General features: G+C 38.1%; 1 protein-coding gene and 1 non-coding gene across 2 annotated transcripts in view; one reads left to right on the top strand and one right to left on the bottom strand.

The window, feature by feature from the left end:
* LOC127104397 (DEAD-box ATP-dependent RNA helicase 31) overlaps positions 1 to 17,212 on the top strand; it is a 33,075-nt gene extending 15,863 nt beyond the window's left edge. Inside the window, exons 3-8 of the mRNA XM_051041581.1 lie at positions 15,431 to 15,554; positions 15,652 to 15,737; positions 15,860 to 15,955; positions 16,131 to 16,346; positions 16,561 to 16,743; positions 16,985 to 17,212. Coding sequence (XP_050897538.1) covers positions 15,431 to 15,554; positions 15,652 to 15,737; positions 15,860 to 15,955; positions 16,131 to 16,346; positions 16,561 to 16,743; positions 16,985 to 17,212 — 933 coding nt within the window. The remainder of the gene's footprint in view (positions 1 to 15,430; positions 15,555 to 15,651; positions 15,738 to 15,859; positions 15,956 to 16,130; positions 16,347 to 16,560; positions 16,744 to 16,984) is intronic.
* A 3,714-nt stretch (positions 17,213 to 20,926) lies between these two features.
* On the bottom strand, positions 20,927 to 21,033 carry LOC127108952 (small nucleolar RNA R71). Its single transcript, XR_007796448.1, has one exon. It is a non-coding gene; the product is annotated as a small nucleolar RNA R71 (small nucleolar RNA).
* Between the last annotated feature and the right edge of the window lie 3,731 nt (positions 21,034 to 24,764).

Raw genomic sequence — 24,764 nt, 5'->3', positions numbered from 1 at the left:
TCCCAGAAGTAAGATGTCAGATGATCAGAAGCGAGTTTTCAAAAATCATCACAAGGCCAGAACCATACTCCTCAATGCTATATCTTACAACGAGTATGAAAAGATCACCAACAGAGAAACAGCTAAAGACATACTTGACTCTCTGAGGATGACTCATGAAGGAAACTCTCAGGTCAAAGAGACAAAGGCTCTGGCGCTTATCCAGAAATATGAAGCCTTCAAAATGGAAGATGATGAAGCCATAGAGGCAATATTCTCCAGATTCCAAACTCTGATTGTAGGTCTCAAGGTTCTAGACAAAGGATACACAACTGCAGACCACGTCAAAAAGATAGTCAGAACTCTGCCAAAGAAATGGAGACCCATGGTTACTGCTCTGAAGCTGTCAAAGGATCTGAACAATATCAGTCTTGAAGAACTTGTCAGTTCTCTCAGAAGCCATGAGATAGAACTAAAGGAAGATGAGCCTCAGAAAAGGAACAAGTCCGTAGCATTAAAGTCCAGATATGAAAGACGCAAACCTGACAGAACCAAAGCTCTCCAGGCAGAAACTGAAGATACTGATGACTCTGAACAAGAAGATTCTGATGATGAAGAAGAATTGTCCCTCCTGACCAGAAGAGTTAAACAACTCTGGAAAAAGAGGAACAACAACTTCAGAAGACCAAGACCCAGAGGGGATCGATCAGAATCAACCTCAAAAGGTAAAACTAACAAAGATATTACTTGCTATGAATGTAAAGAAACAGGTCACTACAGGAATGAATGCCCCAAGCTAAAGAAAGACAATTCTAGAAAAGAAAGCTTCAAGAAAAATACCTTCAGGACAAAGAAAGGATTGATGGCTACCTGGGATGATAGTGAATCTGAGTCATCAGAATCTGACTCTGATGAAAAGGCCAACGTGGCACTTATGGCTACCACATCCAGGAGCAGCTCAGATGAAGAATCTGAAGAGGTATTTTCTGAACTCTCTCGATCTGATCTAGAATCATGCTTGTCAGAAACTCTTAGCTCATATCAGAAATTAAAACAAAAGCTTAAAAACATAAAAGGCTGTTTTAAAGCAAAATTTGAAGAATGTGGCAAGCTTGAGATGACAATTCTAGAGCGGGAAGATACAATCAGATCTTTAACATTAGAAAGAGATGGAGCCAAAAGAAAAAGCTTAGAATTAGAAGAAGCGTTGTCTCAAGCACCACAAACTTCAAATAAATTAATTTATGAATACGAAGAAGCCTTTCAAGAATTTCTGAAAAATGGAATAGGTAGGAGTATTATGGCATCCATGATTTATGGAGTCAGTCAGAACAATAAAAAGGGAATTGGGTATGATCCTAAGGAAGTCAAAACTTCTTCTAGTGACCAACTTAAATCTCCATTTTCATATCACTACACACACACACAAGAACAAAAATTTGAAAATGCTAGAAAACCCAAAGTTATAAGAAACTTTGGGAAGACTAATCAGAAAGGACCCAAGAGATTCTGGGTACCGAAAGATAAGATTGTTTATGTTGCAGATATCCTATGCAGCAAAGTTCAGACACCAGTCATGGTACCTGGACTCTGGATGCTCGCGACACATGACGGGAAGAAAGTCTATGTTCCAAAGTCTGGAACTTAAAGACGCTGGATTTGTAGGTTTCGGAGGAGATCAGAAAGGAAGGATCAGAGGCTCCGGAACTATTGGTAATGGTACTCTTCCCTCTATATCTGATGTCCTTTACGTAGAAGGATTAATGCATAACTTATTATCCATAAGTCAATTAAGTGATAATGGTTATGATGTAATCTTTAATCAAAAAACATGTAAAGCCATAAATCAAAGCAATGGTTCAGTCCTATTCACAGGCAAGAGGAAGAACAACATTTATAAAATCAATCTTTCTGATTTAAAAGAACAAAATGTCAAATGTCTGATGACTGTTCACGAAGAGCAATGGGTGTGGCATAGACGCTTGGGCCACATTAGCATGAGGAAACTTTCTCAGCTAAATAAACTTGAGTTAGTCAGAGGCCTACCTAAACTGAAGTTTTCTTCAGATGCTCTGTGTGAAGCATGTCAGAAAGGAAAATTTTCAAAAACATCCTTTAAAAAGAAAAATGTTGTTTCTACCTCTAAGCCTCTGGAACTTCTCCACATTGACTTATTTGGTCCTGTGAAAACAGCATCAGTCAATGGAAAGAAGTATGGACTAGTCATTGTTGATGATTACAGTCGCTGGACATGGGTTAAATTCCTAAAGCACAAGAGTGAGTCTCACTCTGTATTCACTAGTTTCTGCTCCAAAGTGCAAAAAGAATTTGACTCTAAAATTATTAGAGTCAGAAGTGATCATGGTGGAGAATTTGAAAACAAAGATTTTGAGGAATTATTTGACTCTAATGGAATATCCCATGATTTCTCCTGCCCTAGAACTCCACAACAAAATGGAGTTGTAGAAAGGAAGAATAGGACACTCCAAGAGATGGCCAGAACCATGATCAATGAATCTAATGTGGCAAAGCACTTTTGGGCAGAAGCTGTAAATACAGCATGTTACATTCAGAATAGAATCTCTATAAGACCCATTCTGGAAAAGACTCCCTATGAACTGTGTAAAGGAAGAAAACCAAACATTTCATATTTTCATCCTTTTGGATGTTCTTACTTTATCTTAAACACTAAAGAACATCTGAACAAGTTCGATTCCAAAGCATAGAAAGGTATTATGTTAGGATACTCAGAACGCTCTAAAGGCTACAGAGTATACAACACAGAAACCAAAATTGTGGAAGAATCAATTCATGTCAGATTTGATGATAAGCTTGACCCTGAAAAGTCAAAGCTAGTTGAAAATTTTGCAGATTTAGAAATCACTCTTGCAGGATCTGATAAAACTCCAGAAGCAACTGTCACTCAGAACTCTGAAGAAATTAAATCCCCAGAAATCCCAAAGAAAGTTAAAAGTCGTATCAATGTATCTGAAGATTTGATTCTGGGAAACAAAGACGAACCTGTTAGAACCAGATCTACCTTCAGGACCTCTGAAGATACTCCTCTGGGACTAGTGTCTCTGATTGAGCCTACGTCCTGTGATGAAGCACTTCAAGATAACGACTGGGTTTCAGCCATGCAAGAAGAATTAGATCAATTCACAAAGAATGATGTCTGGGATCTTGTTCCAAAGCCCAGAGGCACTCACGTTATTGGAACCAGATGGGTATTCAGAAACAAGCTGAATGAGAAAGGAGAAGTCGTCAGAAACAAAGCTCGACTGATAGCTCAAGGTTATAGTCAACAAGAAGGTATTGATTATAATGAAACTTTTGCTCCAGTCGCAAGGTTAGAATCTATTCGTCTTCTTGTATCTTTTGCTATTAACCATTCTATTAAATTATATCAAATGGATGTCAAGAGTGCATTCCTTAATGGTTATATATCAAAAGAAGTGTATGTCAACCAACCTCTAGGTTTTGAAAATCCAAATTTTCCAGAACATGTTTTTAAACTTAAAAAATCTTTATATGGACTTAAACAAGCTCCCAGAGCTTGGTATGAACGTTTAAGCAATTTTCTTCTGGAACACAATTTTATCAGAGGGAAAGTTGACTCCACACTCTTCTGTAAGAACCTTAACAATGATCTCATGATATGCCAGATATACGTTGATGATATTATTTTTGGTTCAGTTAACGCCTCTGTTTGTCAAGAATTCTCTAAGTTAATGCAGGCAGAATTTGAAATGAGCTTAATGCAAGAACTAAAGTTCTTTCTGGGAATTCAAATTAACCAAACTTCAGAAGTTACATATGTTCATCAAAACAAATATATTAAAGATATTCTGAAGAAATTTGACATGGCTGACTGCAACTCTGCAAAAACTCCAATGAATCCAACATGCATTCTTGAAAAGGAAGAAGTAAGCGCAAAGGTTTGTCAGAAGCTCTATCGAGGTATGATAGGCTCTCTTCTCTATCTGACTGCTACTCGTCCTGATATTCTCTTTAGTGTCTGTCTCTGTGCCAGATTCCAATCAGATCCTAGAGAATCTCATTTAACAGCAGTTAAGAGAATTCTTAAGTATCTGAAAGGAACTCCTAACCTGGGCCTGATGTATAAGAAAACATCAGAGTATAGACTTTCGGGTTACTGTGATGCAGATTACGCAGGAGATAGACTAGAACGAAAAAGCACATCTGGAAATTGCCAGCTTCTGGGAAACAATCTGATATCCTGGGCTAGCAAAAGACAGTCAACTATCGCTCTATCAACTGCAGAAGCAGAATATATCTCAGCATCACTGTGCACAACTCAGATGCTCTGGATGAAGCACCAGTTAGAAGATCTGCAAATCTTTGAGAGTAACATTCCTATCTTCTATGATAATACTGCTGCCATTTGTCTAAGTAAGAATCCCATTCTACATTCCAGAGCTAAACACATTGAAATAAAACATCATTTTATCAGAGACTATGTTCAGAAAGGGATAGTAACATTGAAGTTCATTGATACAGATCATCAATGGGCAGATATCTTTACTAAGCCTCTAGCTGAAGATAGATTTCTTTTTATCTTAGAAAATCTGAACATTCAAAATTTCCCTGAATGAAGTGTGGCTCTGAAGATGTAAAATGAGATTCTGACATAAACAAATGTGTTTCTGCCTCTGACTCTGATACTTCTGCCAGTTAAGAAGATATCTGAGTTAGAAATCTCCAGGAACCAATCCTTTGGTATTCCTGAAGATCAGATACATCAACACGTGGAGCACTTAGCGTCTAACCCTAGAACTTCTAGACAGCTGTCCAGAAGAAAATCAAAGGGAAACGTTTGAGATCTCCTCGAGCAGTGTGCATACTGTTGGGATTAGACATTCATTAATGAGCCTTAATCATTTTCCCCCAAGCGTGCTAACTTGTGCTTTGTGCTAACGCTGAATAGTGTGTCATTTTGCATGTGTTTTCGTTTAGGGTATTTAAACATTTTTTCTCACATTTCACACACTATCACTCTCACTCACTCCCAAACCCTCTCTGAAGCATTTTTGCAAACACTTCATCTTCACCTTCTTCTTCATCAACTATGGATGCTCAACAACAACAAGTTTTCAACTTTTCTCAGCAAATGGAATCCAATACCACTGTCCAAAGTTCAAGCATTCTAACTCCAACGGTTACAGGCGTTTCCATTACTCCAGTGTACAAGGAACCCCATATTCTTGATCGTCAACCTCACATTAACCTAGCAACTCCCTTTGAGGGCCTGGATGTGTTATGTGAAACACTGGTGGACTTCGACAACATGAGGAGAAATGGAGTAGATCTTACTGAAGAACTCCGTATACAAGGGTGGGAAAACTACTTCCAAAGGCTTTATGGCCCTGTTTACCCAAATCTCATCAAAGAATTCTGGAGATTTGCTGATGCTGATGACCACTTCATCGTCTCCTTCGTATTGGGGGTAAAGATAGTGATTACTGAAAAGTCAATTGCTTCTTTACTAAACATGGAGAAAACTGGAGGAAAAAGGATTTACAACATCAACCCTAGGTCAAAGCGCATTGCTGAAGTAATCAATCCAACCATCTTCAAACTCAACACTGAAGGAAATCCTTTAAAGAACAAAGAACTTCATCAGAACCTCAGAGTATGGCTCAAGATCATTCTGGGAACCATTCATCATCGCCCAGCTTCAAACTCCTCTGACTACATCAATGCAGATCAGAAGTGCATTATGTATTGCATTCACAAGGGTGTGAAGCTCTGCCTTCCTGCACTTCTCTTCAGATATCTCAGAGACTCTGTAAGGGAGACAAGAAACAACATGAAACCCAGATCCTACATTCCTCTGGGAAGGCTTATATCTGATGTCTTCATTGAGAATGGGCTGGTAGATCATCTGGAGAAGAACAGGCTGATGGAAGATCTGGCGATAGATACTGGAAGGCCTCTGAACGCCAGAAATCTGAAAAGCATGGGAATTCTGAAGAAGATTCAAGTCAGACCCATTATGGACACCTCCTGGGATGCCTTGAAAGATCAGAGGAAGCTGCCCCATGGTCTTGCAAGGTTCTTCAAGAATGAACCCGTAGATGCAATTCTCCACTATATGCAGCGTCTGAAGGATGAAGGAGTTGACATCTCTGACTTCAGACTGGATGAGTGTTTAGAGTCAGAAGAAGACTTTGTCAGATTCAAAAGAGGTCCCCCTAAGAATAAATCTTCAAAGGCAAAGAGAGCAAGGATAGGAGAAACCTCTGAAATAAGATCTCCAGCACCTCTGCAAATATCTACTGGTACGTCTGCTCCCTCTATTCCCTCTGAACAACTTATGGCTTCTTCTAATCCTCTCCCAACACCACCTATATACACATCCTCTGAAACCCCACCTTCTACAACCAGAACCTCACAACCTCTACCCAATTCTAATCTTGCTCACACTACCACTTCCTCTTCATCATCTTCAGCCCCAGAATCACCTCCATACCTTGAACTCTCCTCTGACCAAGAATACTCTGACCCTAACTCTCCAACCTTAGCCCAAATTTAGACTCAAAACCTTGCTTCACAATAACCAACACAATCTGAAGCAACTTCACCTCCCCCAGAACAAACAACTAACATCCCTTCTGAAGACCAACCTTCTGAAACTCAACCCTCTGACCTCCACACCTCTGATATCACCCCTTTAAACACCTCAGCTGAACCTGAAGCTGAACCTGAAGCTGAACCTGAAGCTGAACCTGAACCTCTAACATTAAATCTCAGCCCTCCAACTTCTTCACCTCAAACCTCTGAACCTAACCTTTCCGTACCTACCCTTGAGGAAGCCATAATGCTGGTCGCAGGGGCTTCAGTACAAAAGGTCAAGTCTCTGACCATTAACTCTGAAGTCAGTGATGATCCTGACTCTGTAAGGACACACTGGAACAGAGTCATTGGCTGGATGACCTCTGAGGCTTTTAAGCTGAAGAACATCTCTGAGCAAGTCAGAAATGGCTACATCAGAGATGCTGAGGCAAGACTCCAGGAAAGACTTGCAAGAGAAGCTGAAGCCAAAAGGCTTGAGGAAGAGAGACTAGCAAGAGAGGCTGAAGAAGAAGCCAGAAGGCTGGAGGAAGAAAGAGCAAGGGAAGCTGAAATCCTAAGGGTAAAGGAAGCTGAAGTTAAAGCTCTGGCCGATGCTGCTGCTGCTGCCGAAGCTGAAGCACAAGCTGCTGCCGAAGCTGAAGCTGAAGCAAAGGCTGTTGCTGAAGCACAGCAGGCTCTGACTCAGGGGGAGTCCTCATTTGTTGTTCCTATGGTTCTCCAGACGCTTAAAGAACTCAAGAACGATCAGAAGGAACTCCGTGCCAGAATGGATAAATAAGACTCTGTCAACGACAACATTCAGAACATGCTGGCTCTATTGCTTCAGAGAATGCCTCCGCCTCCCAACCCCTAGGCACTTAGGATTTTGTTTGCTTGTTGTTTTTGCCGTCTCTGTTTCTGATGCTTACTTGTTCCTTTTGCCTCTGTTGCTTTTTTATCTGAATACTATGTTTTTCTCTTGAATTATTATTTTCTTTTTGCTATGTCTTTTTGATTCTGACAAAAAGGGGGAGAAGTCATTAATTGCTCTGACGAAAATACTGTCTAAATACCTTAAGCACTCTGCAACATATTTTTCTTAAAATAAATTTATCTAACTCTAGACTTAAGAAATTGCAGAAGGTATCAAGAAACCTCATTGCTTGGAAGCTCTGGTAAGAACTTCTGAACTCCCTAGCCTATCTCAGGGGGAGCTCTTGTCTATCTGATCTGATATTGTTTATGTTTCATCTGCTAATTAAGTTTGTTTTGTCATCATCAAAAAGGGGGAGATTGTAAGAACAAAAATTGTTCTACAACAGATTCCATGATTTTGATGATAACAAAGGATGAAACCAAAAATGGCACCCTAACGAAAAGTTTCTAAGTGTGCAGGGTTCTAAGGAAAGAAGGAAGAAATCATCAGATACAGAATCATATCAGATACAAATTATCAGAAGACCAGAAGCATCTGAAGTAGAAACACGTTCAAGAAAATCTAACTCTGAGCAAAACAGCAAAATATCAGAAGCATCTGAACAAGAAGTACGCTCTAGAAGTTCTGACTCTGAACAACGGTATGTCAAACTCCAGAAGTTCTCAGCGCTATCTGAAGAAACCATCAGAACTCAAAAGAGATCAACATCAGAAGTTAGATAGCAAGATTCCAAGATCTCCAGAAACACGAAGACCTTGATTATGGAATTGCTAAATAAGGAAGAGTAACGTTAACTTCAAGTAAAGTTATGGAAATGGACTTCCTAATACAGAAAGAGACGTTAACTCCAAATTCAAATGAATAGGAACTATTTTTGGAAAGTAATCATTCAAGGAGAGAAAGTTGCTTTGGCAACAAGCAACATAAGTTATGGCACTAATTATTATTCAAGAGTTATTATCTGCTATGATTTTTCAACGGATCCTTCTCTTCTATATAAAGGACTGCAAATCAACATTGAGAGACAAGTACAATATCACAAGATTTTACTGAAACATCAACTTTGAGAGGTTAGAGAAAGCAAGCATACAAAAACATTTTTCATCTCTCTCAATACTTCACAAAGCTTTTGCTTGAAACGTAAAACACTTTGTTCTTACTGTTGTAATATTTGCTTATCTTAGAAGCACTCTAGATTACATAAGTTTTTATCTTTGTTGTATTTCCTCAAGTGACTCTGTGTAGTCTGTATACTTGAGAGGACTGAGAGATCTTTCTCTTAGACGTTGTTTGTAATCAATCTTTCAAGATTAGTGGATTAAGTCCTTGTTGAAGGCGAAACCACCTTGGCCGGGTGGACTGGAGTAGCTTTGTGTTATAAGCGAACCAGTATAAAAATCCTTGTGTGATTTTCATTTTGAAAAAACGCTTATTTTCCAAACAATTCAAACCCCCCCTTTCTTGTTTTTCTCACCTTCAGGTATCATATATCCTATATCTGATAGCAAATGGGTTAGTCCTGTACACGTAGTACCAAAGAAAGGAGGTGTAACAATCATTGAAAATGAAAAAGGAGAAACTATAACCAAACGAATCGAATCGGGATGGAGAATGTGCATTGACTATAGGAAATTAAACAAAGCAACCCGAAAAGATCATTTCTCTTTACCATTCATTAACCAGATGTTAGAACGATTAGCAAAACATTCTCATTTCTGCTATCTAGACGGTTACTCAGGTTTCTTTCAAATACCAATTCACCCTGATGACCAAGAAAAGACAACGTTCACGTGCCCTTTTGGTACCTTCGCTTATAGACGAATGCCGTTTGGCTTGTGTAATGCTCCTACAACCTTCCAAAGGTGCATGATGGCAATATTCGCCGATTTTCTAGAGAACATCATGGAAGTATTTATGGATGACTTTTCCGTATGCGGACAAAGCTTTGAAGAATGCCTTGAAAACCTAGAGAGAGTTCTAGAGCGATGTGTAAAAGTAAACCTAGTACTTAATTGGGAAAAATGCCACTTTATGGTACAAGAAGGAATTGTTTTAGGACACATCATCTCGAACAGAGGAATTGAAGTAGACAAAGCTAAAATAGAGGTAATCGAAAATCTTCAACCCCCGAAAACTGTGAGAGAAGTACGAAGCTTCTTAGGACATGCCGGTTTCTACCGACGATTCATTAAAGACTTCTCTAAAATAACTAAACCTTTAACCGGGTTATTAATGAAAGATGCTGAATTCATATTCGACAATAAATGTTTAGAAGCATTTCAAACGCTTAAACAAGCACTGATCTCCGCACCCATAATGCAGACACCAGATTGGAATGAACCATTCGAAATAATGTGTGATGCTAGTGATTACGCTGTAGGTGCTGTTTTAGGACAACGAAAGGATAAAAAGCTTCATGTTATATATTACGCAAGTAGAACTCTAGATGAAGCACAAATGAATTATGCCACAACCGAGAAAGAACTTCTAGCAGTAGTGTTTGCGCTAGATAAATTTCGTTCTTACTTGGTCGGAGCCAAAATAATCATCTACACTGACCACGCTGCTATCAAATACCTCTTAACAAAAAAGGATGCTAAACCTAGACTCCTAAGGTGGATCCTGTTGCTACAAGAGTTCGATTTGGAAATCAAAGACAAGAAAGGAACTGAAAACGTAGTAGCAGATCACCTCTCTAGACTTGAGAACCTTGAACCGGAAAGAACATCGATCAACGATGATTTCTCGTACGATAAACTTATAGCTACTTTGGAAGAAAATAACGCTGATAAACAGGTAGAAACCACTTTAGCTATATCTGTTACACCGTGGTACGCTGACCTCATCAATTATTTAGCTGCCGGAATAGTTCCACCTACCTTATCCTACCAACAGAAGAAACGATTCTTCTATGACATAAAACACTATTACTGGGATGACCCCTTACTTTTTAAAAGAGGCCCCGATGGTATTTTCCGTCGGTGTATACCCGAAGAAGAGGTAGAAAATATAATCCAACACTGTCACTCCGCACCTTATGGTGGACATGCAAGTACATCCAAGACCTGCTCAAAAATCCTACAAGCCGGTTTCTATTGGCCAAATATATGGAAGGATGTACATGCAGCTATTAAGAAATGTGACAGATGTCAACGCACAGGAAACATATCTAGACGTGACGAGATGCCACAAAAGGGCGTTTTGGAAGTAGAGATTTTCGGCGTGTGGGGAATAGACTTCATGGGACCTTTTCCATCCTCTTTCGGTAACAAATACATACTCGTGGCAGTTGACTACGTATCGAAATGGATTGAAGCTATAGCTTCTCCAACAAACGACACACGAGTAGTAACTAGACTCTTTAAGAATATAATATTTCCAAGGTTTGGTGTCCCAAGAATAGTAGTTAGTGATGGTGGATCGCATTTCATATCCAAGGTACTCGAAAAACTACTGCTTAAGTATGGCGTAAGACATAGAGTAGCGACACCTTACCACCCTCAAACCAGTGGGCAAGTGGAAGTGTCTAACAGAGAAATCAAACAGATACTAGAGAAAACAGTCGCCACTTCAAGGAGAGACTGGTCATTGAAATTACCAGAAGCTTTATGGGCTTACCGAACTGCCTACAAAACTCCCATAGGGACAACCCCATTTAAGCTAATTTATGGAAAATCCTGTCACCTCCCGGTAGAATTAGAACATAAAGCCTATTGGGCTATTAAAAATCTAAATTTAAACTATAAAGCCGCCGGCGAAAAGAGAATCCTTGATATAAGCGAATTAGAGGAACTCAGAAGAGACGCTTACGAAAATGCCAGAATCTACAAAGAAAGAACAAAACAATGGCATGACAAGCGCATATCAAGGAAAATCTTCAAACAAGGCGATACAGTCCTTTTATTTAACTCCAGACTAAAGTTATTCCCGGGAAAACTACGATCTAGATGGTCAGGTCCTTTTCAAATCACCAATGTTTTTCCCAGTGGAGCAGTAGAAATTAAAGGCAAATCTATGGAACCATTTAACGTAAACGGGCAACGTCTAAAACATTATCACTATGCAGAAAACAATGAAGATTCGTAAGTCTTGCACTTAGACGAAATGCCTCAAGAACTTATAGATTATAATTGATAGTTTTTTTGTCGAGCTTGCGACATTAAACAAAGCGCTTAGTGGGAGACAACCCACAAATATTTTATTATTTTTTTCTTCTATTATTATTTTCTATTTCTTCCTTAATTATTCTTTTAATTTTTGTTTAGTATTCATTCTTAATTTATTTTAATTTATTAAAAACTTTTCTCTTCTTCTTTCGGCATTTGGCCAAATCCTGACTAAAACTCTTGTTTTTCTTTTCTCTAGCTAACACTAACCTGATGGGACAAATTGATCGTATGGGTATCAAATTCAGAGGAACAACTCAAAAACAAAAGTTTGAGGAACTAGCCACGAGAGAGATGCTACCTAGTCTGTATGCTGATGACTGGGCAATGACTGCCCTTGGACTAAGACAAAGTGTCCTGTATTTGCTGAGTCAGATAGGGTGGGAAACCGCTCCTATCCGTAGACAATTTGTCACTTACCGGAGACTGACTCTAGAATTCCTTAGTTCTCTGATCTATCTACCCAGCCATGGAAAAGGAATAAGCAGAGGTTTTATCCAGTTCAGAATGTTTAACATGGAGTACCAATTTAATATTCAAGACTTTACCAACCTTTTAGGTTTCCCTACATCCTTTGAGACATTCACAGTGAGCCAAGAAGAACTTTTTGAATATAGAGAACTTGAACACTTTTGGGGTAACTTGACTGGAAATGACGATCCCGAGGAACATGAGTTTCTCTCTAGAAACATACATAACCCGGCCTTCCGTTATTTCCATAAGATCCTGACCCATACTTTATTTGGGAAGAAGCCAAACAGTACCACAGTTTCACGTGATGAACTCTTCATCATATTTTGTGCTTCCCAGAACCGTCCAGTAAACGGTGCCACTTTTATGTTGGCAAATTTAGACCACCTTATTCAAGATGAACGAGCACCAATTCGAATAGGCGGTTTGATAACCATGATTGGTAATGCTATCGGATTACATCAACCTATGCTTGACTTAAGCCCTTTTTGTGGCATTACTACTATGAGTATACCCTTCCTCTTCAACACTATGTTTATAGCAAACCTAGGATCTGACGAGTTTGAGCTTATAATTAATAACCAAGTTCTTTGCCTATTCACCATGCCCGATCCTAGGACTAGTGTTCATAACCGCAATAACTGGATCTACAATCTGAACGAAACCCCCTCTCCTGCTAGATCCACCGAATCCATCCAGGACTATGAGATTTGTGATGACCTGATTCCTTATGCTGAATCAGACCCTCAGACACCATCTGGTTATTATGACATTGATCCCCCTCCTCAACCTGTTCAGACCGAAGAATCGGCGATGCCCTCAGAGAAGAGTTTGCTAACATGAGACACGAATTTCTGGGATACATGAACAATATGACAAATCAGTTTCACGAGTTACTATATCGTGTTAACTCCTTTGCTCCTCCGGCCAGAGATCGTGCAGATGGATAGAAGTCGTTCTTCTTAGTTATCTAGTTTTAGTTAGTTTTATTATTTAATGTTATTTCAAATTATGTTCGTATTTGTTTCTCTTTCGCATTTTTGTTTCTATCCATTGTTACATTATGATTATTTTATGAAGCTATTGAATTATCCTATTTTATTATGAATTATGCAATATCTATAAAAAAAATGCTCTATACTGTTGCTGCCTAGATAAATTATTAACAATATAATACATTTATGCACTATTATACAAAGTAGAATAGCATGCAGGAAAATTAAATAGCAAAATAAAATAATCTGAAGCAAAACAAAATAAATAATAAAAAAATAAATTACCAAAGTTATTCTGAAGAACGCTAGCAGAACCATGCCAAAAAGACTGTGTGACGAGCGTCACACATTCTATCACGGACGTCACACAAAGTGCTTATGACGCCCGTCATGCCCCTGTAACGAGCGTAACGCCATGTTAACGTTACAAAGCCGTTGGAGACGAACTTTACAACCCTACAACTTTTTACCTTCCCCATTTATTCAAATTTACCCACATTTATTCACTTTTCAACCACTCCCTTTCCAACTTCAAAATTTTTCCCTATAAATACCCACCATAGCACTTGGCTTAAACCTAGGGGACCGACTCCAAACTTTAGAATCTTTACCTCCCCTCTTTATGGATATAAGCTACTGTCGGTCCAGCCGCCTAATAAAGAACAGAGTAGGCGGAAAATACTACCTTATGGTGAATAACCAGGCAGTCCCAAGCGTTGTTCTACCCAACATTGCCTTAACCGATGTCACCAATCCCAACCGCCACCTCTATGATCTGAATGCTCCCAAAGCTACCGAGCCTTCACATACAAACCCGTCTGCAGACAAGTTCGAAGAAATGGAGCAAGGTGATAACGCTCCTGCACAACAATCAGTCCCGCTCAACCCTTCCGATACTGCAGCTGGCCCATCCTCCCGACGTCGTCGACGAAGAAGGCCTGCAACCAACGACGACATCATGGATGATATTGATGGTATGCAAGCACAGAATCTCGAAATGATGCAAATGATGCGCCAAATGCAACAACAACAGGAAGCGAGGAATGCCATAACCGACCAGCGGTTCACTGATTTGCTTAGCAGGTTCGACAACTTAGACGTACATCAAAGATCACCAGGTCCAAGAACAAGAGGCGGCAGGCAACCTTAACTTTAGTTTTTTTTCCCTTTCTTTTTGTAATTCATTTCTTTTCCTTCAAACATTGAGGACAATGTTTCATTCAAGTATGGGGGGGAAAACCATGTTCTTTCTATCCTCCTTTTTCTTTTTCAAGTATGTATCTTTCTTTTCATTGTTATTTCCCTTATAAAAAAAAATATAATAAAATAATATTTCTTATAATATAGATTTATTTTAAGTTAAGTCCCAAATGTGAAAACTTTCTATTATCTATTCCCCTCAATTTTCATGAGCCATAACAAAAATTCAACACACTCAATAAGTATAAAAGTCGCTTATTTTATAAAACTTGAGTGAAATCAAGACAAAAATTATTACCATAACAACGCTCTAAGAACCTCAACATGTTAGATCAGGATAAGTACCTATTATACCAATCCCTTGAACTTTTAGTCTTATAGTAACCCCGAGTAGTATATACGAGAAGTCAGCACCATCTTAATAGCAAACTACGTGGAAGGCCGATGAATATAAGTGAATGATTCCCAAAGTAACATAAAAAAATATATATATATATATTAGGAAATGCACTAATTAAGTTAGGTGATCCTTACCAGATCATTTAATCTAAAGGTTGCAGATCATACAAAAGCATGATATGAAAGATCACTACGCCAAAAATTGGAATAGACAGCGCACCTTAGAGGGCGCTTTATTACAAAAGCGCACTCTAAAGTGAAGCGAAAAAATAAGGAGCGAACAACTGGAATAGACAGCGCACTTTAGAGGGCGCTTTTGTAATAAAGCGCCCTCTAAGGTGAAGCGAAAAAATAAGGAGGAGATAGAGGGACAACAATACAGGGCGCTTTTTAGAAAGCGCCCTCTAAGGTTACCCTTTGAGGGCGCTTTTAAAAAAGCGCTCTATAAGTCCATGTGCATTTCCAGTTTATAAAGCGCTTTTGGAAAGCCTTAGAGAGCGCTTTCATAAGCACCCTCTTAGGCCCCCTTTAGAGGGCGCTTTTTTTCCACAAGCGCCCTCTAAGGTCCCCTTTAGTAAACATTAAAATTATAACATACTGCGTGTTTTGTTATTTCACTCTCTGTTATTTTCGTTCTTTTTCACATTAGGGTTCTCACTGCTACGATTTTCGCTACTTCTAAGGCGTTCTCCTTCCACCTCTGTTAGATCTACGACGAAGCTGATCATTTACTAGACATGGGATTTCGCAAAGATATTGAGAAGATATTCGCTGCAATCCCTAAACAACGACAGACACTTATGTTTTCTGCAACAATTCCCGACGAGGTTTGTATTTCTTTCTTTTCACTCCTTTCCTTTTTAGCTGTGATGAATCATGCTTTATAAAAGATATGCGCGTTGGGCTTATTCTCGTATGATTGTGAAAGTGCGCCAAGTCTGCCATATTGCTATGAAAAGGGATTTCGAATATATTAATACAGTTCAGGAGGGTAGTGAGGATACATATTCACAGGTAATTGTTTATAATTTCATGATAGTAATAACTTGTTAGATACTTACATGTGTATATGCATATACAGCCATCATATAACATATTTTTTGGATCTTTATTTATGGTGCTTTGGATCATTTCAGGTCCGCCAAATGCATTTAGTTGCACCATTAGACAAGCATTTCCCTTTACTCTATGCTATTCTGAAGGAGCACATTGCAGATGATGTTGACTACAAGGTTTGCTTTCTAATCTGCAACCAACTGTATTTTAATTTTTTCTCTGTCCTTTCACTATGAACTGTTTAGATTAGTATTTTGGATTAGTAAACTGTGATTTGACAACAAAGTTTAACTTTTACAATCATGTTTAGATGGATTTGGAGGATATGTAATGTAGCTATTGGTTTATCAGGTTCTTGTTTTCTGCACAACCGCTATGGTCACAAGACTTGTTGCTGATCTCCTTGGGGAGTTGAACTTGAATGTGAGAGAAATCCATTCAAGAAAGCCTCAGAGTTATAGAACCAGAGTTTCTGATGAATTCCGGAAGTCAAAGGGTCTCATCTTGGTTACTTCAGATGTATCTGCACGTGGAGTTGATTATCCAGATGTTACTCTTGTTGTACAGGTATATTTGGATCTCCTTCCTTGTTTCACTTGTGACTATATTACCAGCATGCTCGTGTCCATATGAATTTCTGTCCTGTTTAACGCATACTCGTAAGGACACTCAATACATACATTTGCTAAAAGTGCAAGCCTTTTTATTATGATTTGCCAAATTATTTAACGCTTTTATTGATTTCAAATTGTCATGTTTCTTCCATTTCTACAATGAACAGGTTGGTCTACCGGCTGATAGAGAACAATATATACATCGACTAGGTAGAACGGGGCGAAGAGGAAAAGAAGGACAAGGCATACTGCTACTAGCTCCTTGGGAAGAGTTCTTTTTAGCTACTGCAAAAGATTTACCTATTGGGAAAGCTCCGGTCCCTTCAGTTGATCCTGACACTAAGAAAAAGGTATACTTGGATATACAAGGGAGACAATTATTGATTTTCTTCTAATACTTTAGCTAGTTTTTAGACAAACAAACCAATATGTGGAGCAACGATTAGCTACGAGTTTGGCAGGATCGTGGTGTGTCACCATGATTTTGGCAAAAGCTAAATTTTAAAGCTTTAGCAAAATTACAATGCCACCTCAAGTTCATTAAACTCACTGTGATTCCAACGATGCACTTACATTTTAAATTGTTAACAGGTGGAAAGGGCTCTATCCAATGTGGAGATGAAAAATAAAGAAGCAGCATATCAGGCATGGCTTGGTTACTACAACTCTAACAAGAAAGTGGGGAAAGATAAGTATAAGTTAGTGGAGCTTGCAAATGAGTTCAGTCGATGCATGGGGCTTGATAGCCCTCCAGCTATTCCTAAGCTTGTCCTTGGCAAGATGTGTCTTAAAAATATCCCTGGTTTATGTTCCAAATAGGTTTCCATTCAATTTCTGATAACAGTCTTGTGAAAGAGAGAAATGTTCTTGAATTGAAATGCCCCCACTTATAGTTTGATTTTAAGACTTGAAACTTCTAAATTTCAACTATCATAGTAATTTTTTCTGTATATTTTGTACTTCTAGATGAATTATCATTTAACAAGTACTGCAGAAACTTCAGTGCCAGATGAATTTGTACTGTAAATCACTGATGCAAACTGTCTAAAATAGATATTCAATCATTAGTTTATGATTTAAAACATATACCTCGAATTGTTTTATATTTTGTGTGTTGAAAAATGATAAGAATATATTTTGATGTTTTTGCTTTGATCATTCCCATTGTTATTTTATAATATTTTGTGTGTTGAAAAATGATAAGAATATACAGTTTTAGGTGTACTGCTTCAATATACAGGTTGTCTAAAATAAATAAATAAATATAGCGCTTTTTAAAAAAAAAATTTAAATAACCACCCACTTTAGAGGGCGCTTTCCAAAATAAAGCGCCCTCTAAACCCTTTAAATTTCCACTTTAGAGGGCGCTTTCCAGTAAAAGCGCCCTCTAAACCCTTAAAAGTTTCCACTTTAGAGGGCGCTTTCCAGTAAAAGCGCCCTCTAAACCCTTAAAAGTTTCCACTTTAGAGGGCGCTTTCTTTAAAAAGCGCCCTCTAAAGTGGCCCTTAAAGGGCTTAAAGAGCCACTTTAGAGAGCACTTTCACCAGGAAAAAAAGCGCTGTCTTTACCTATGCCAGCGCCAGATTATAGGGCGCTTTAAAGCGCTGTTATAGGCCAAAAAAAGCGTCCTCTTTTCCCTTATTTGGCGTAGTGGATCCATTATGAGTTGGTTCAGCAGGTATCTGGTACTGAACTTGGTAGGGCGGACTACGGTCCGATCCCCCGCAATTTTCAATGGACTGAATAACGAAGTTATCCGACTTATGTACCAGAACTTCTAGCTAAAAGGGGATCAGAATCACTAACCGGTTACTCCACTATGTGCGCGAAAAGATAAAGGGCTTAATGTGATTTCGCTAGAATGAAAACGGGTGAAATAAGAGTAAAGGAACTAGGATAGCTATAATGGCATTACTCGAACTAGTTTGCATAAGGTGGGGTTATCTGAGGTTGTGACGGTGGTTGTTGATGTCAAGATTAAAACCAAGTTACTTCTAAACAAGGTTTACAGGCAACCTAATACGAATTGATGTGTGTTTTGAAATTTCATCTGGCTAAAATTTTTAAAACAAGTTCTATATTGTATTTTGCTTGAGGACAAGCAAAGATCTAAGTATGGGGGGGTTTGATAACATGAAATAGTATCACATTCTAGGACTCAATTTAATTAAATTATATTATTATTTACTTCAATTTATGTCATTTTATTAGATATTATGCAGTATTTTCCTTCTATTTGTCTCAGGTAATCTATTTGAAGCACAAGTAAAAAAGGAAGAAAAGGAGGTGCAAAAAGGAATGAAAAGAAGCAAATATCAAAAGCCAAAGCCCAGCCCAAAAAGCACAGGCGTTGTGCCTGTGACGAGCGTCACAAAGGCTGTGACGAGCGTCACGCTTTGCACACTCCTGTGACGAGCGTCACACATGGTGTGACGGACGTCACACCATTCCCCTATATTTTTGGCACCAGGAACGCAACAGACCACGTTGAAACAGACCACGTTGAAGCTACTTCCACGCTTGACCCTTGGAACGTAAAGACCGTGTACACGGAAAACCCTTGGAAGCAGTTACACAAGTAGCAGTATAAATATCAGCTTTGCAAACCCTGCAGAGGTTCCACGCTTTTTCCAGATTTCTTCGCCGTTTTCGCTTTTTCGCAATTTTTCTTTTCCAGCAGTACAAGCACATTTTTACAGCATTGCTTTTACGAGTTTTATATTGTTTCCCTTGCAATTTCTATTTTCCTTTTCAGCACTTAGTTAATTCTTTTTCGCACAATAGTTTCTACACCGGAAACTATTGTGTACCTTTTACCGGATCTAACCTTACGTTAGAATCTAGTTTTTTTTTCCTTCGCTTTTATTTTTTTTGTTTGATTGAAGAATTCAAGAACAAATCCAACCGGCCTGTGGTGGAGTGTTCAAGACTGCTATTTAATTTCTCAGGTTCTTTAATTATTGTTTGAATTTATATATGCCCTGCTTTACTGTTTATTTATATTATTTGCCTGAAATGAATCTGTTTATGCATGATAATTATTTAAGTCTGTTTAGCATGTCTGGCTGATTTACTTAGGTATCGGTATGTAAAGTAAGCGGAATGAAGGAATCAAAACCAAATTGGTTTAATTAAGTTTAAAATTAAAATCACTCTTTTTACGGTCTCAATTTACAGGTTTAATAACAAGGTTTTTGTACGAAAGTAAAAGACATAAAGAAGTTAAAAGCAATAGAGCGAGAGTTTGAGTTTTTGACTAGACAGTGTAAATTGGACATTAATTCTAGATCAGGGCGAGAGCAATTTTTAGAGTTAATTAAATTCTAACCTTTTTCAAAAAGTATTTTTAAAGATTGAATGTGAGGACGAGAGTTAAGCATTTGAATTTAATTATATAACCTAAGTCAACAGAGCGAGAGTTTGAGATAAGGGTGTTTAAACGATTAGTGTTTTCTTAAAAAGAGTTTCTACGGATTCTATTGTTTTCAAAAAGTGGTTTTTGACTTAACTATAAGTGACAGCTACGTTAATATAAAATCATAGTTTATTCAACAGAGCGAGAGTTTGAGATAAGACTTTTAATTAATAGTGTCAACTGAAAAGATTTATTTTAAAACCAAGAAACCAACAAAGAATTGATTCCCTAATTACGACGAACTACATACCGATATCCGCTTATTAGATATTTATTTTAGATATTATTTTAGTTTTAGCTTTTCCCCCAAGCCAATCAAAGTATTACCTGCCTTAGATTTACGAAGTAACCTTAGATAACGGTATATCGATTCATAAGTCCCTGTGGGATCGATATCTTTTAAAACTACGCGATAGAACTGTGCACTTGCAGTTTGTACCCCAAATTCGACTCATAAAGTCGCGATCAAGTTTTTGGCGCCGTTGCCGGGGACTTTTATTTAGTCGATATCGTAACTCTTCTGTTACACTGTAGAGACTAAGGCTTTTCTTTTTCTTTTCTTTCTTTCGCTGATTTGTATGCCACACACTCGCTCACAAGGCGAGCCGTTCTACTTACAAATCAACGATATCGAACTATATCTCTGAGTCTTACGACGAATTTGGGAATATCGTGCTGCAAACAATCTCCCTCCTGTTGAACTTCCCGATTTCAAAAATATTTTCCCTTCGATACCCGAGATGGCAGAACCAGCTCGTGCTCTTAGAGATTACGCCGCTCCATCGCAAGATGAACCGCATTCAAGTATTGCTCCACCCGCAATCGAAGCAAACAACTTCGAACTCAAACCTTCATTGTTGCAGGCAGTGCAACAGAACCAATTCTATGGAAATCCTACCGAGGATCCAAACCTTCATTTATCCGTATTTGTCCAATACGCTGATACTGTTAAAGCTAATGGTGTCACTTCAGAGGCAATTCAACTTCGTCTTTTTCCTTTCTCATTAAGAGATAGTGCTAGAAGATGGCTTCAATCTCTTCCTTCCAACTCAGTCACCACATGGAACGAGTTGAAGAAAGTTTTTCTTGCTCGATATTTTCCGCCAAGAAAAACAGCTATGTTAAGAGCCCAGATAAATGGATTTAAACAGAAAGATAACGAGTCTCTTTTCGAAGCATGGGAAAGATACAAAGACACGATGAGATTTTGTCCACACCATGGTTTAGAGGACTGGTTAGTAATTCATACCTTCTATAATGGTCTCCTGTACAACACGAGGTTAACAATAGACGCCGCCGCAGGTGGTGCACTAATGAACAAACCTTATGATGATGCTTACCAACTTATCGAAAGCATGGCTCAAAACCACTATCAGTGGGGAAGCGAACGAACAATGGTAGAAAAACCTCAAACGAAAACTGGCATGTACGAGATAAGTAACCTTGATCATGTTAATGCAAAAGTGGATGCTCTGGTCCAGAAAATTGAAAGTTTAAATGTATCACCTCCAGCCACCGTAGTTGCCATAACTCAGAATTGCGAAGTCTGTGGAATCCAAGGTCACACTCCTGCAGATTGTCAACTCCTAACAGGAATCCAAGCGGAACAAGTAAACTATGCTCAAGGAAGCCCCTACTTGCACACCTATAACTCAAATTGGAAGAATCATCCCAATTTTTCATATAAGAGTAATAATGCTTTATACGCACCTGGACAATCTCCAAATCAAGCCCTAGCTATACCTCCGGGATATCAGAAGTCGATTCCATCTACACCTAACAATAACGCCCCTAGGAAATCCAACTTGGAAATCATGATGGAAAACTTTATAGCTTTTCAACAGCAAACCAATAAAGATTTCTTAAACCAGAATGTACACACTGGCGAACAAATTAAACAACTAGCAAGTAAAGTAGATGCTCTGGCTACTCATAACAAAATGCTGGAAACGCAAATATCACAAGTAGCTCAACAACAAGCGCCTACTGCTGCCCCAACTGGTACATTTCCTGGCCAACCCCAACCTAACCCAAGAAGCCACGCTCATGCAATTATACTGAGAAGTGGAACGGAAGTGGAAGGACCGTCTGACCCAAGGATAGAAAACCAAAACTCTAAAAAGTCAACTGAGGAGGAAAGTGAACCTAAGGAAAAAGAAGAGAGTAATAAGGAAACCGTAGAAAAGAAGAAACCTTATGTACCTCCACCACCTTATAAACCACCTATCCCTTACCCTCAAAGGCTTATTAAAACCAAAGATGCGGGCCAATTCAAAAAATTTATTGACCTACTAAAACAATTAAACGTCACAATTCCGTTTACAGAAGCTATTACGCAGATGCCCTCATATGCCAAGTTTTTAAAAGAAATTCTTTCTAATAAAAGGAAATTGAAGATAGCGAAACCGTTACACTCACCGCTGAATGTAGCGCTATAATCCAGAATATGCCTCCTAAACTTAAAGACCCAGGTAGTTTCTCTATACCCTGTCACATAGGAAAATTTGTCATTGACAAAGCCTTATGCGATTTAGGAGCCGGTATTAGTGTTATGCCTTTATCCATATGCAAGAGACTTGAAATGGGAGAATTAAGACCAACTAAAATGTCTGTGCAACTAGCAGATCGTTCCGTCAAATATCCTGTAGGAATTCTTGAAAACGTTCCAGTGCGCATAGGTCAATTCTACATTCCAACTGATTTTATAATTATGGATATTAGAGAAGATGAAGTTACACCCATTATACTGGGAAGACCGTTCTTAGCAACTGCCGGTGCAATCATAGACGTAAAACGAGGACGACTCACTTTTGAAGTAGGAGAAGAGAAAATTGAGTTCATTCTGTCCCAATTTTTGAAAGCACCTGCAATAGAAGATACATGTTACTTCATGGATATCATCGATGAATGCATAAAAGAAACGGAGTTAGAAAAAGACAAATCATCTGACTATCTTGTAGAAGACAAACTCAACCAATGTTTAGCAATAACATCGGACCCTACGCAATGCCTTAAGATACCAACCTTAGACCTGAAAACACTTCCCAAAAATCTGAGATATGAATTCCTAGACTTAGAACTTGAACGACCAATGATAGTTAATGCTGACCTAGGAAGACTCGAAACAGAAAAACTCCTGCATATCTTAAGAAAATATCCAACCGCACTAGGTTACAACATCACCGATCTTAAAGGAATAAGTCCTTCTATTTGTATGCACCGCATCATGCTAGAAGAAGACTGTAAAACTTCTAGGGAACACCAGAGAAGACTAAACCCGATCCTGAGTGAGGTAGTGAAGAAGGAAATAACCAAGTTATTAGAGGCAGGTATCATATATCCTATATCTGATAGCAAATGGGTTAGTCCTGTACACGTAGTACCAAAGAAAGGAGGTGTAACAGTCATTGAAAATGAAAAAGGAGAAACTATAACCAAACGAATCGAATCGGGATGGAGAATGTGCATTGACTATAGTCCAATTATTATTGCTTAACATTGCGCTAAATTTATCCCAAAGGCAATGGCATTTTTATGAGTGAGATTGTAAGTCTCTTATTCCTCATGGTATTGTCTGAAAATTTTGATCCTTTTCCATTTGTGAGAGTTAGTGGCATACTTGTTGATTTAATCCAAGTTTGAGCCCTTCTCCTAAATGATGTATAGGTTCATATTTTCATGCTTGTGAGTGGATAGTTGAGTGTTCTCCAAAAAAATGACCAAAACATCTTTTCACCTTCACTAACATCTTTTAATAAGTTTTCACTTGTATTAATTTTTATTTCCAAGTCATTTACTTTATGTTCCTTTATTTTACACCATTTACTTCATATTTAGCATTTCATATCATATTGTTTGTGATTATGTCATTTGTTCTTTGTCCATTTGGACTTTACTCTTATATCTTTGTAAAGAAAACATTAATAAGGAAAAAACCTAAAAAGGAATTTGTTTCTCCTAACTCATGAACTTGTGGTTACTATTCTTGACATCATTGTGGAAGTTATGGACTTAGTATTAGAATCTAGACCTTTGCTTTGGGACTTGTGATTGTAGACCTTGGAATTCATTTGATACTTGTGACTTTGGACTTCTCTGTGAAGACTTGGTTAAGTTACATTGGTTTCATCTGATGCATGGATGGTTATTTGCTTGCTTGAGGCTTAATCTAAAAGGAGGGAATTCTTGCTTGACTTATGTCATAAAGCTTGTTATCTCTTGGTTAGATCTTTCCTCCCTAGCTTTTACTTTATGCTTTAGGATAGTCTCTTCTTCTCTTCCATTTCTTTAATTTTCAAATCTTCTCCATCTTTTCAAAAACATTCTTGATTTCAAACTTGAATCATTTTTCTCAATAAACCTTGACTTTTTTCAAGTGATTTTCAAAACCTTTTCCTTAATAAATTCTAATTCATCTTAAGCATACTCAGACCAATTTCAAAAGACTAAACATGCCTAACTCATTCAAACCATTTTGTGCCCTTGTGCATTTTTCCTTTTTAAACTTTTTTTCAAGTCATTAGACATAAGTGATTTCCATAGTTGAGTTATAATTCTACTATCTCTGTAGTATTGATGATAATTCTTTTTCATCTGTGGGAGCTAGTGGCATACTTGTTGACCCTTATCCAAGTTGGAGACATTCTCATGATGATGCAAAGTTCTCTTACTTGTAGGTGACTATTTGAGTATTCTTCTTAAAATGACAAAATGTCTTTTCATTACAAATTAATCAAAATAAACATATTTGTTACTTTTACCCTGAACTATGAGGTTTTGATCCTCCATTTCACTTTGTTGGTACGCATGCATGAAACTTCAAAAGTCTTGGCAAACATAAAAATAAAGAAAATATACTTTTTTCCCATCTCTCCAATCTTTTAAAAAACAACACCTTTTCAAACCAAAATGTACATATTTTCAAGAAGTTCTCATGGAGTACGATGGATGTTTAGG

The sequence above is a fragment of the Lathyrus oleraceus genome, chromosome 7 (assembly GCF_024323335.1).
Source record: "Lathyrus oleraceus cultivar Zhongwan6 chromosome 7, CAAS_Psat_ZW6_1.0, whole genome shotgun sequence".
In the NCBI taxonomy this organism is placed as follows: domain Eukaryota; kingdom Viridiplantae; phylum Streptophyta; class Magnoliopsida; order Fabales; family Fabaceae; genus Lathyrus; species Lathyrus oleraceus.
The sequence above is the reverse complement of the archived record's forward strand: the minus strand, read 5'-3'. Positions and strand labels throughout refer to the sequence as shown.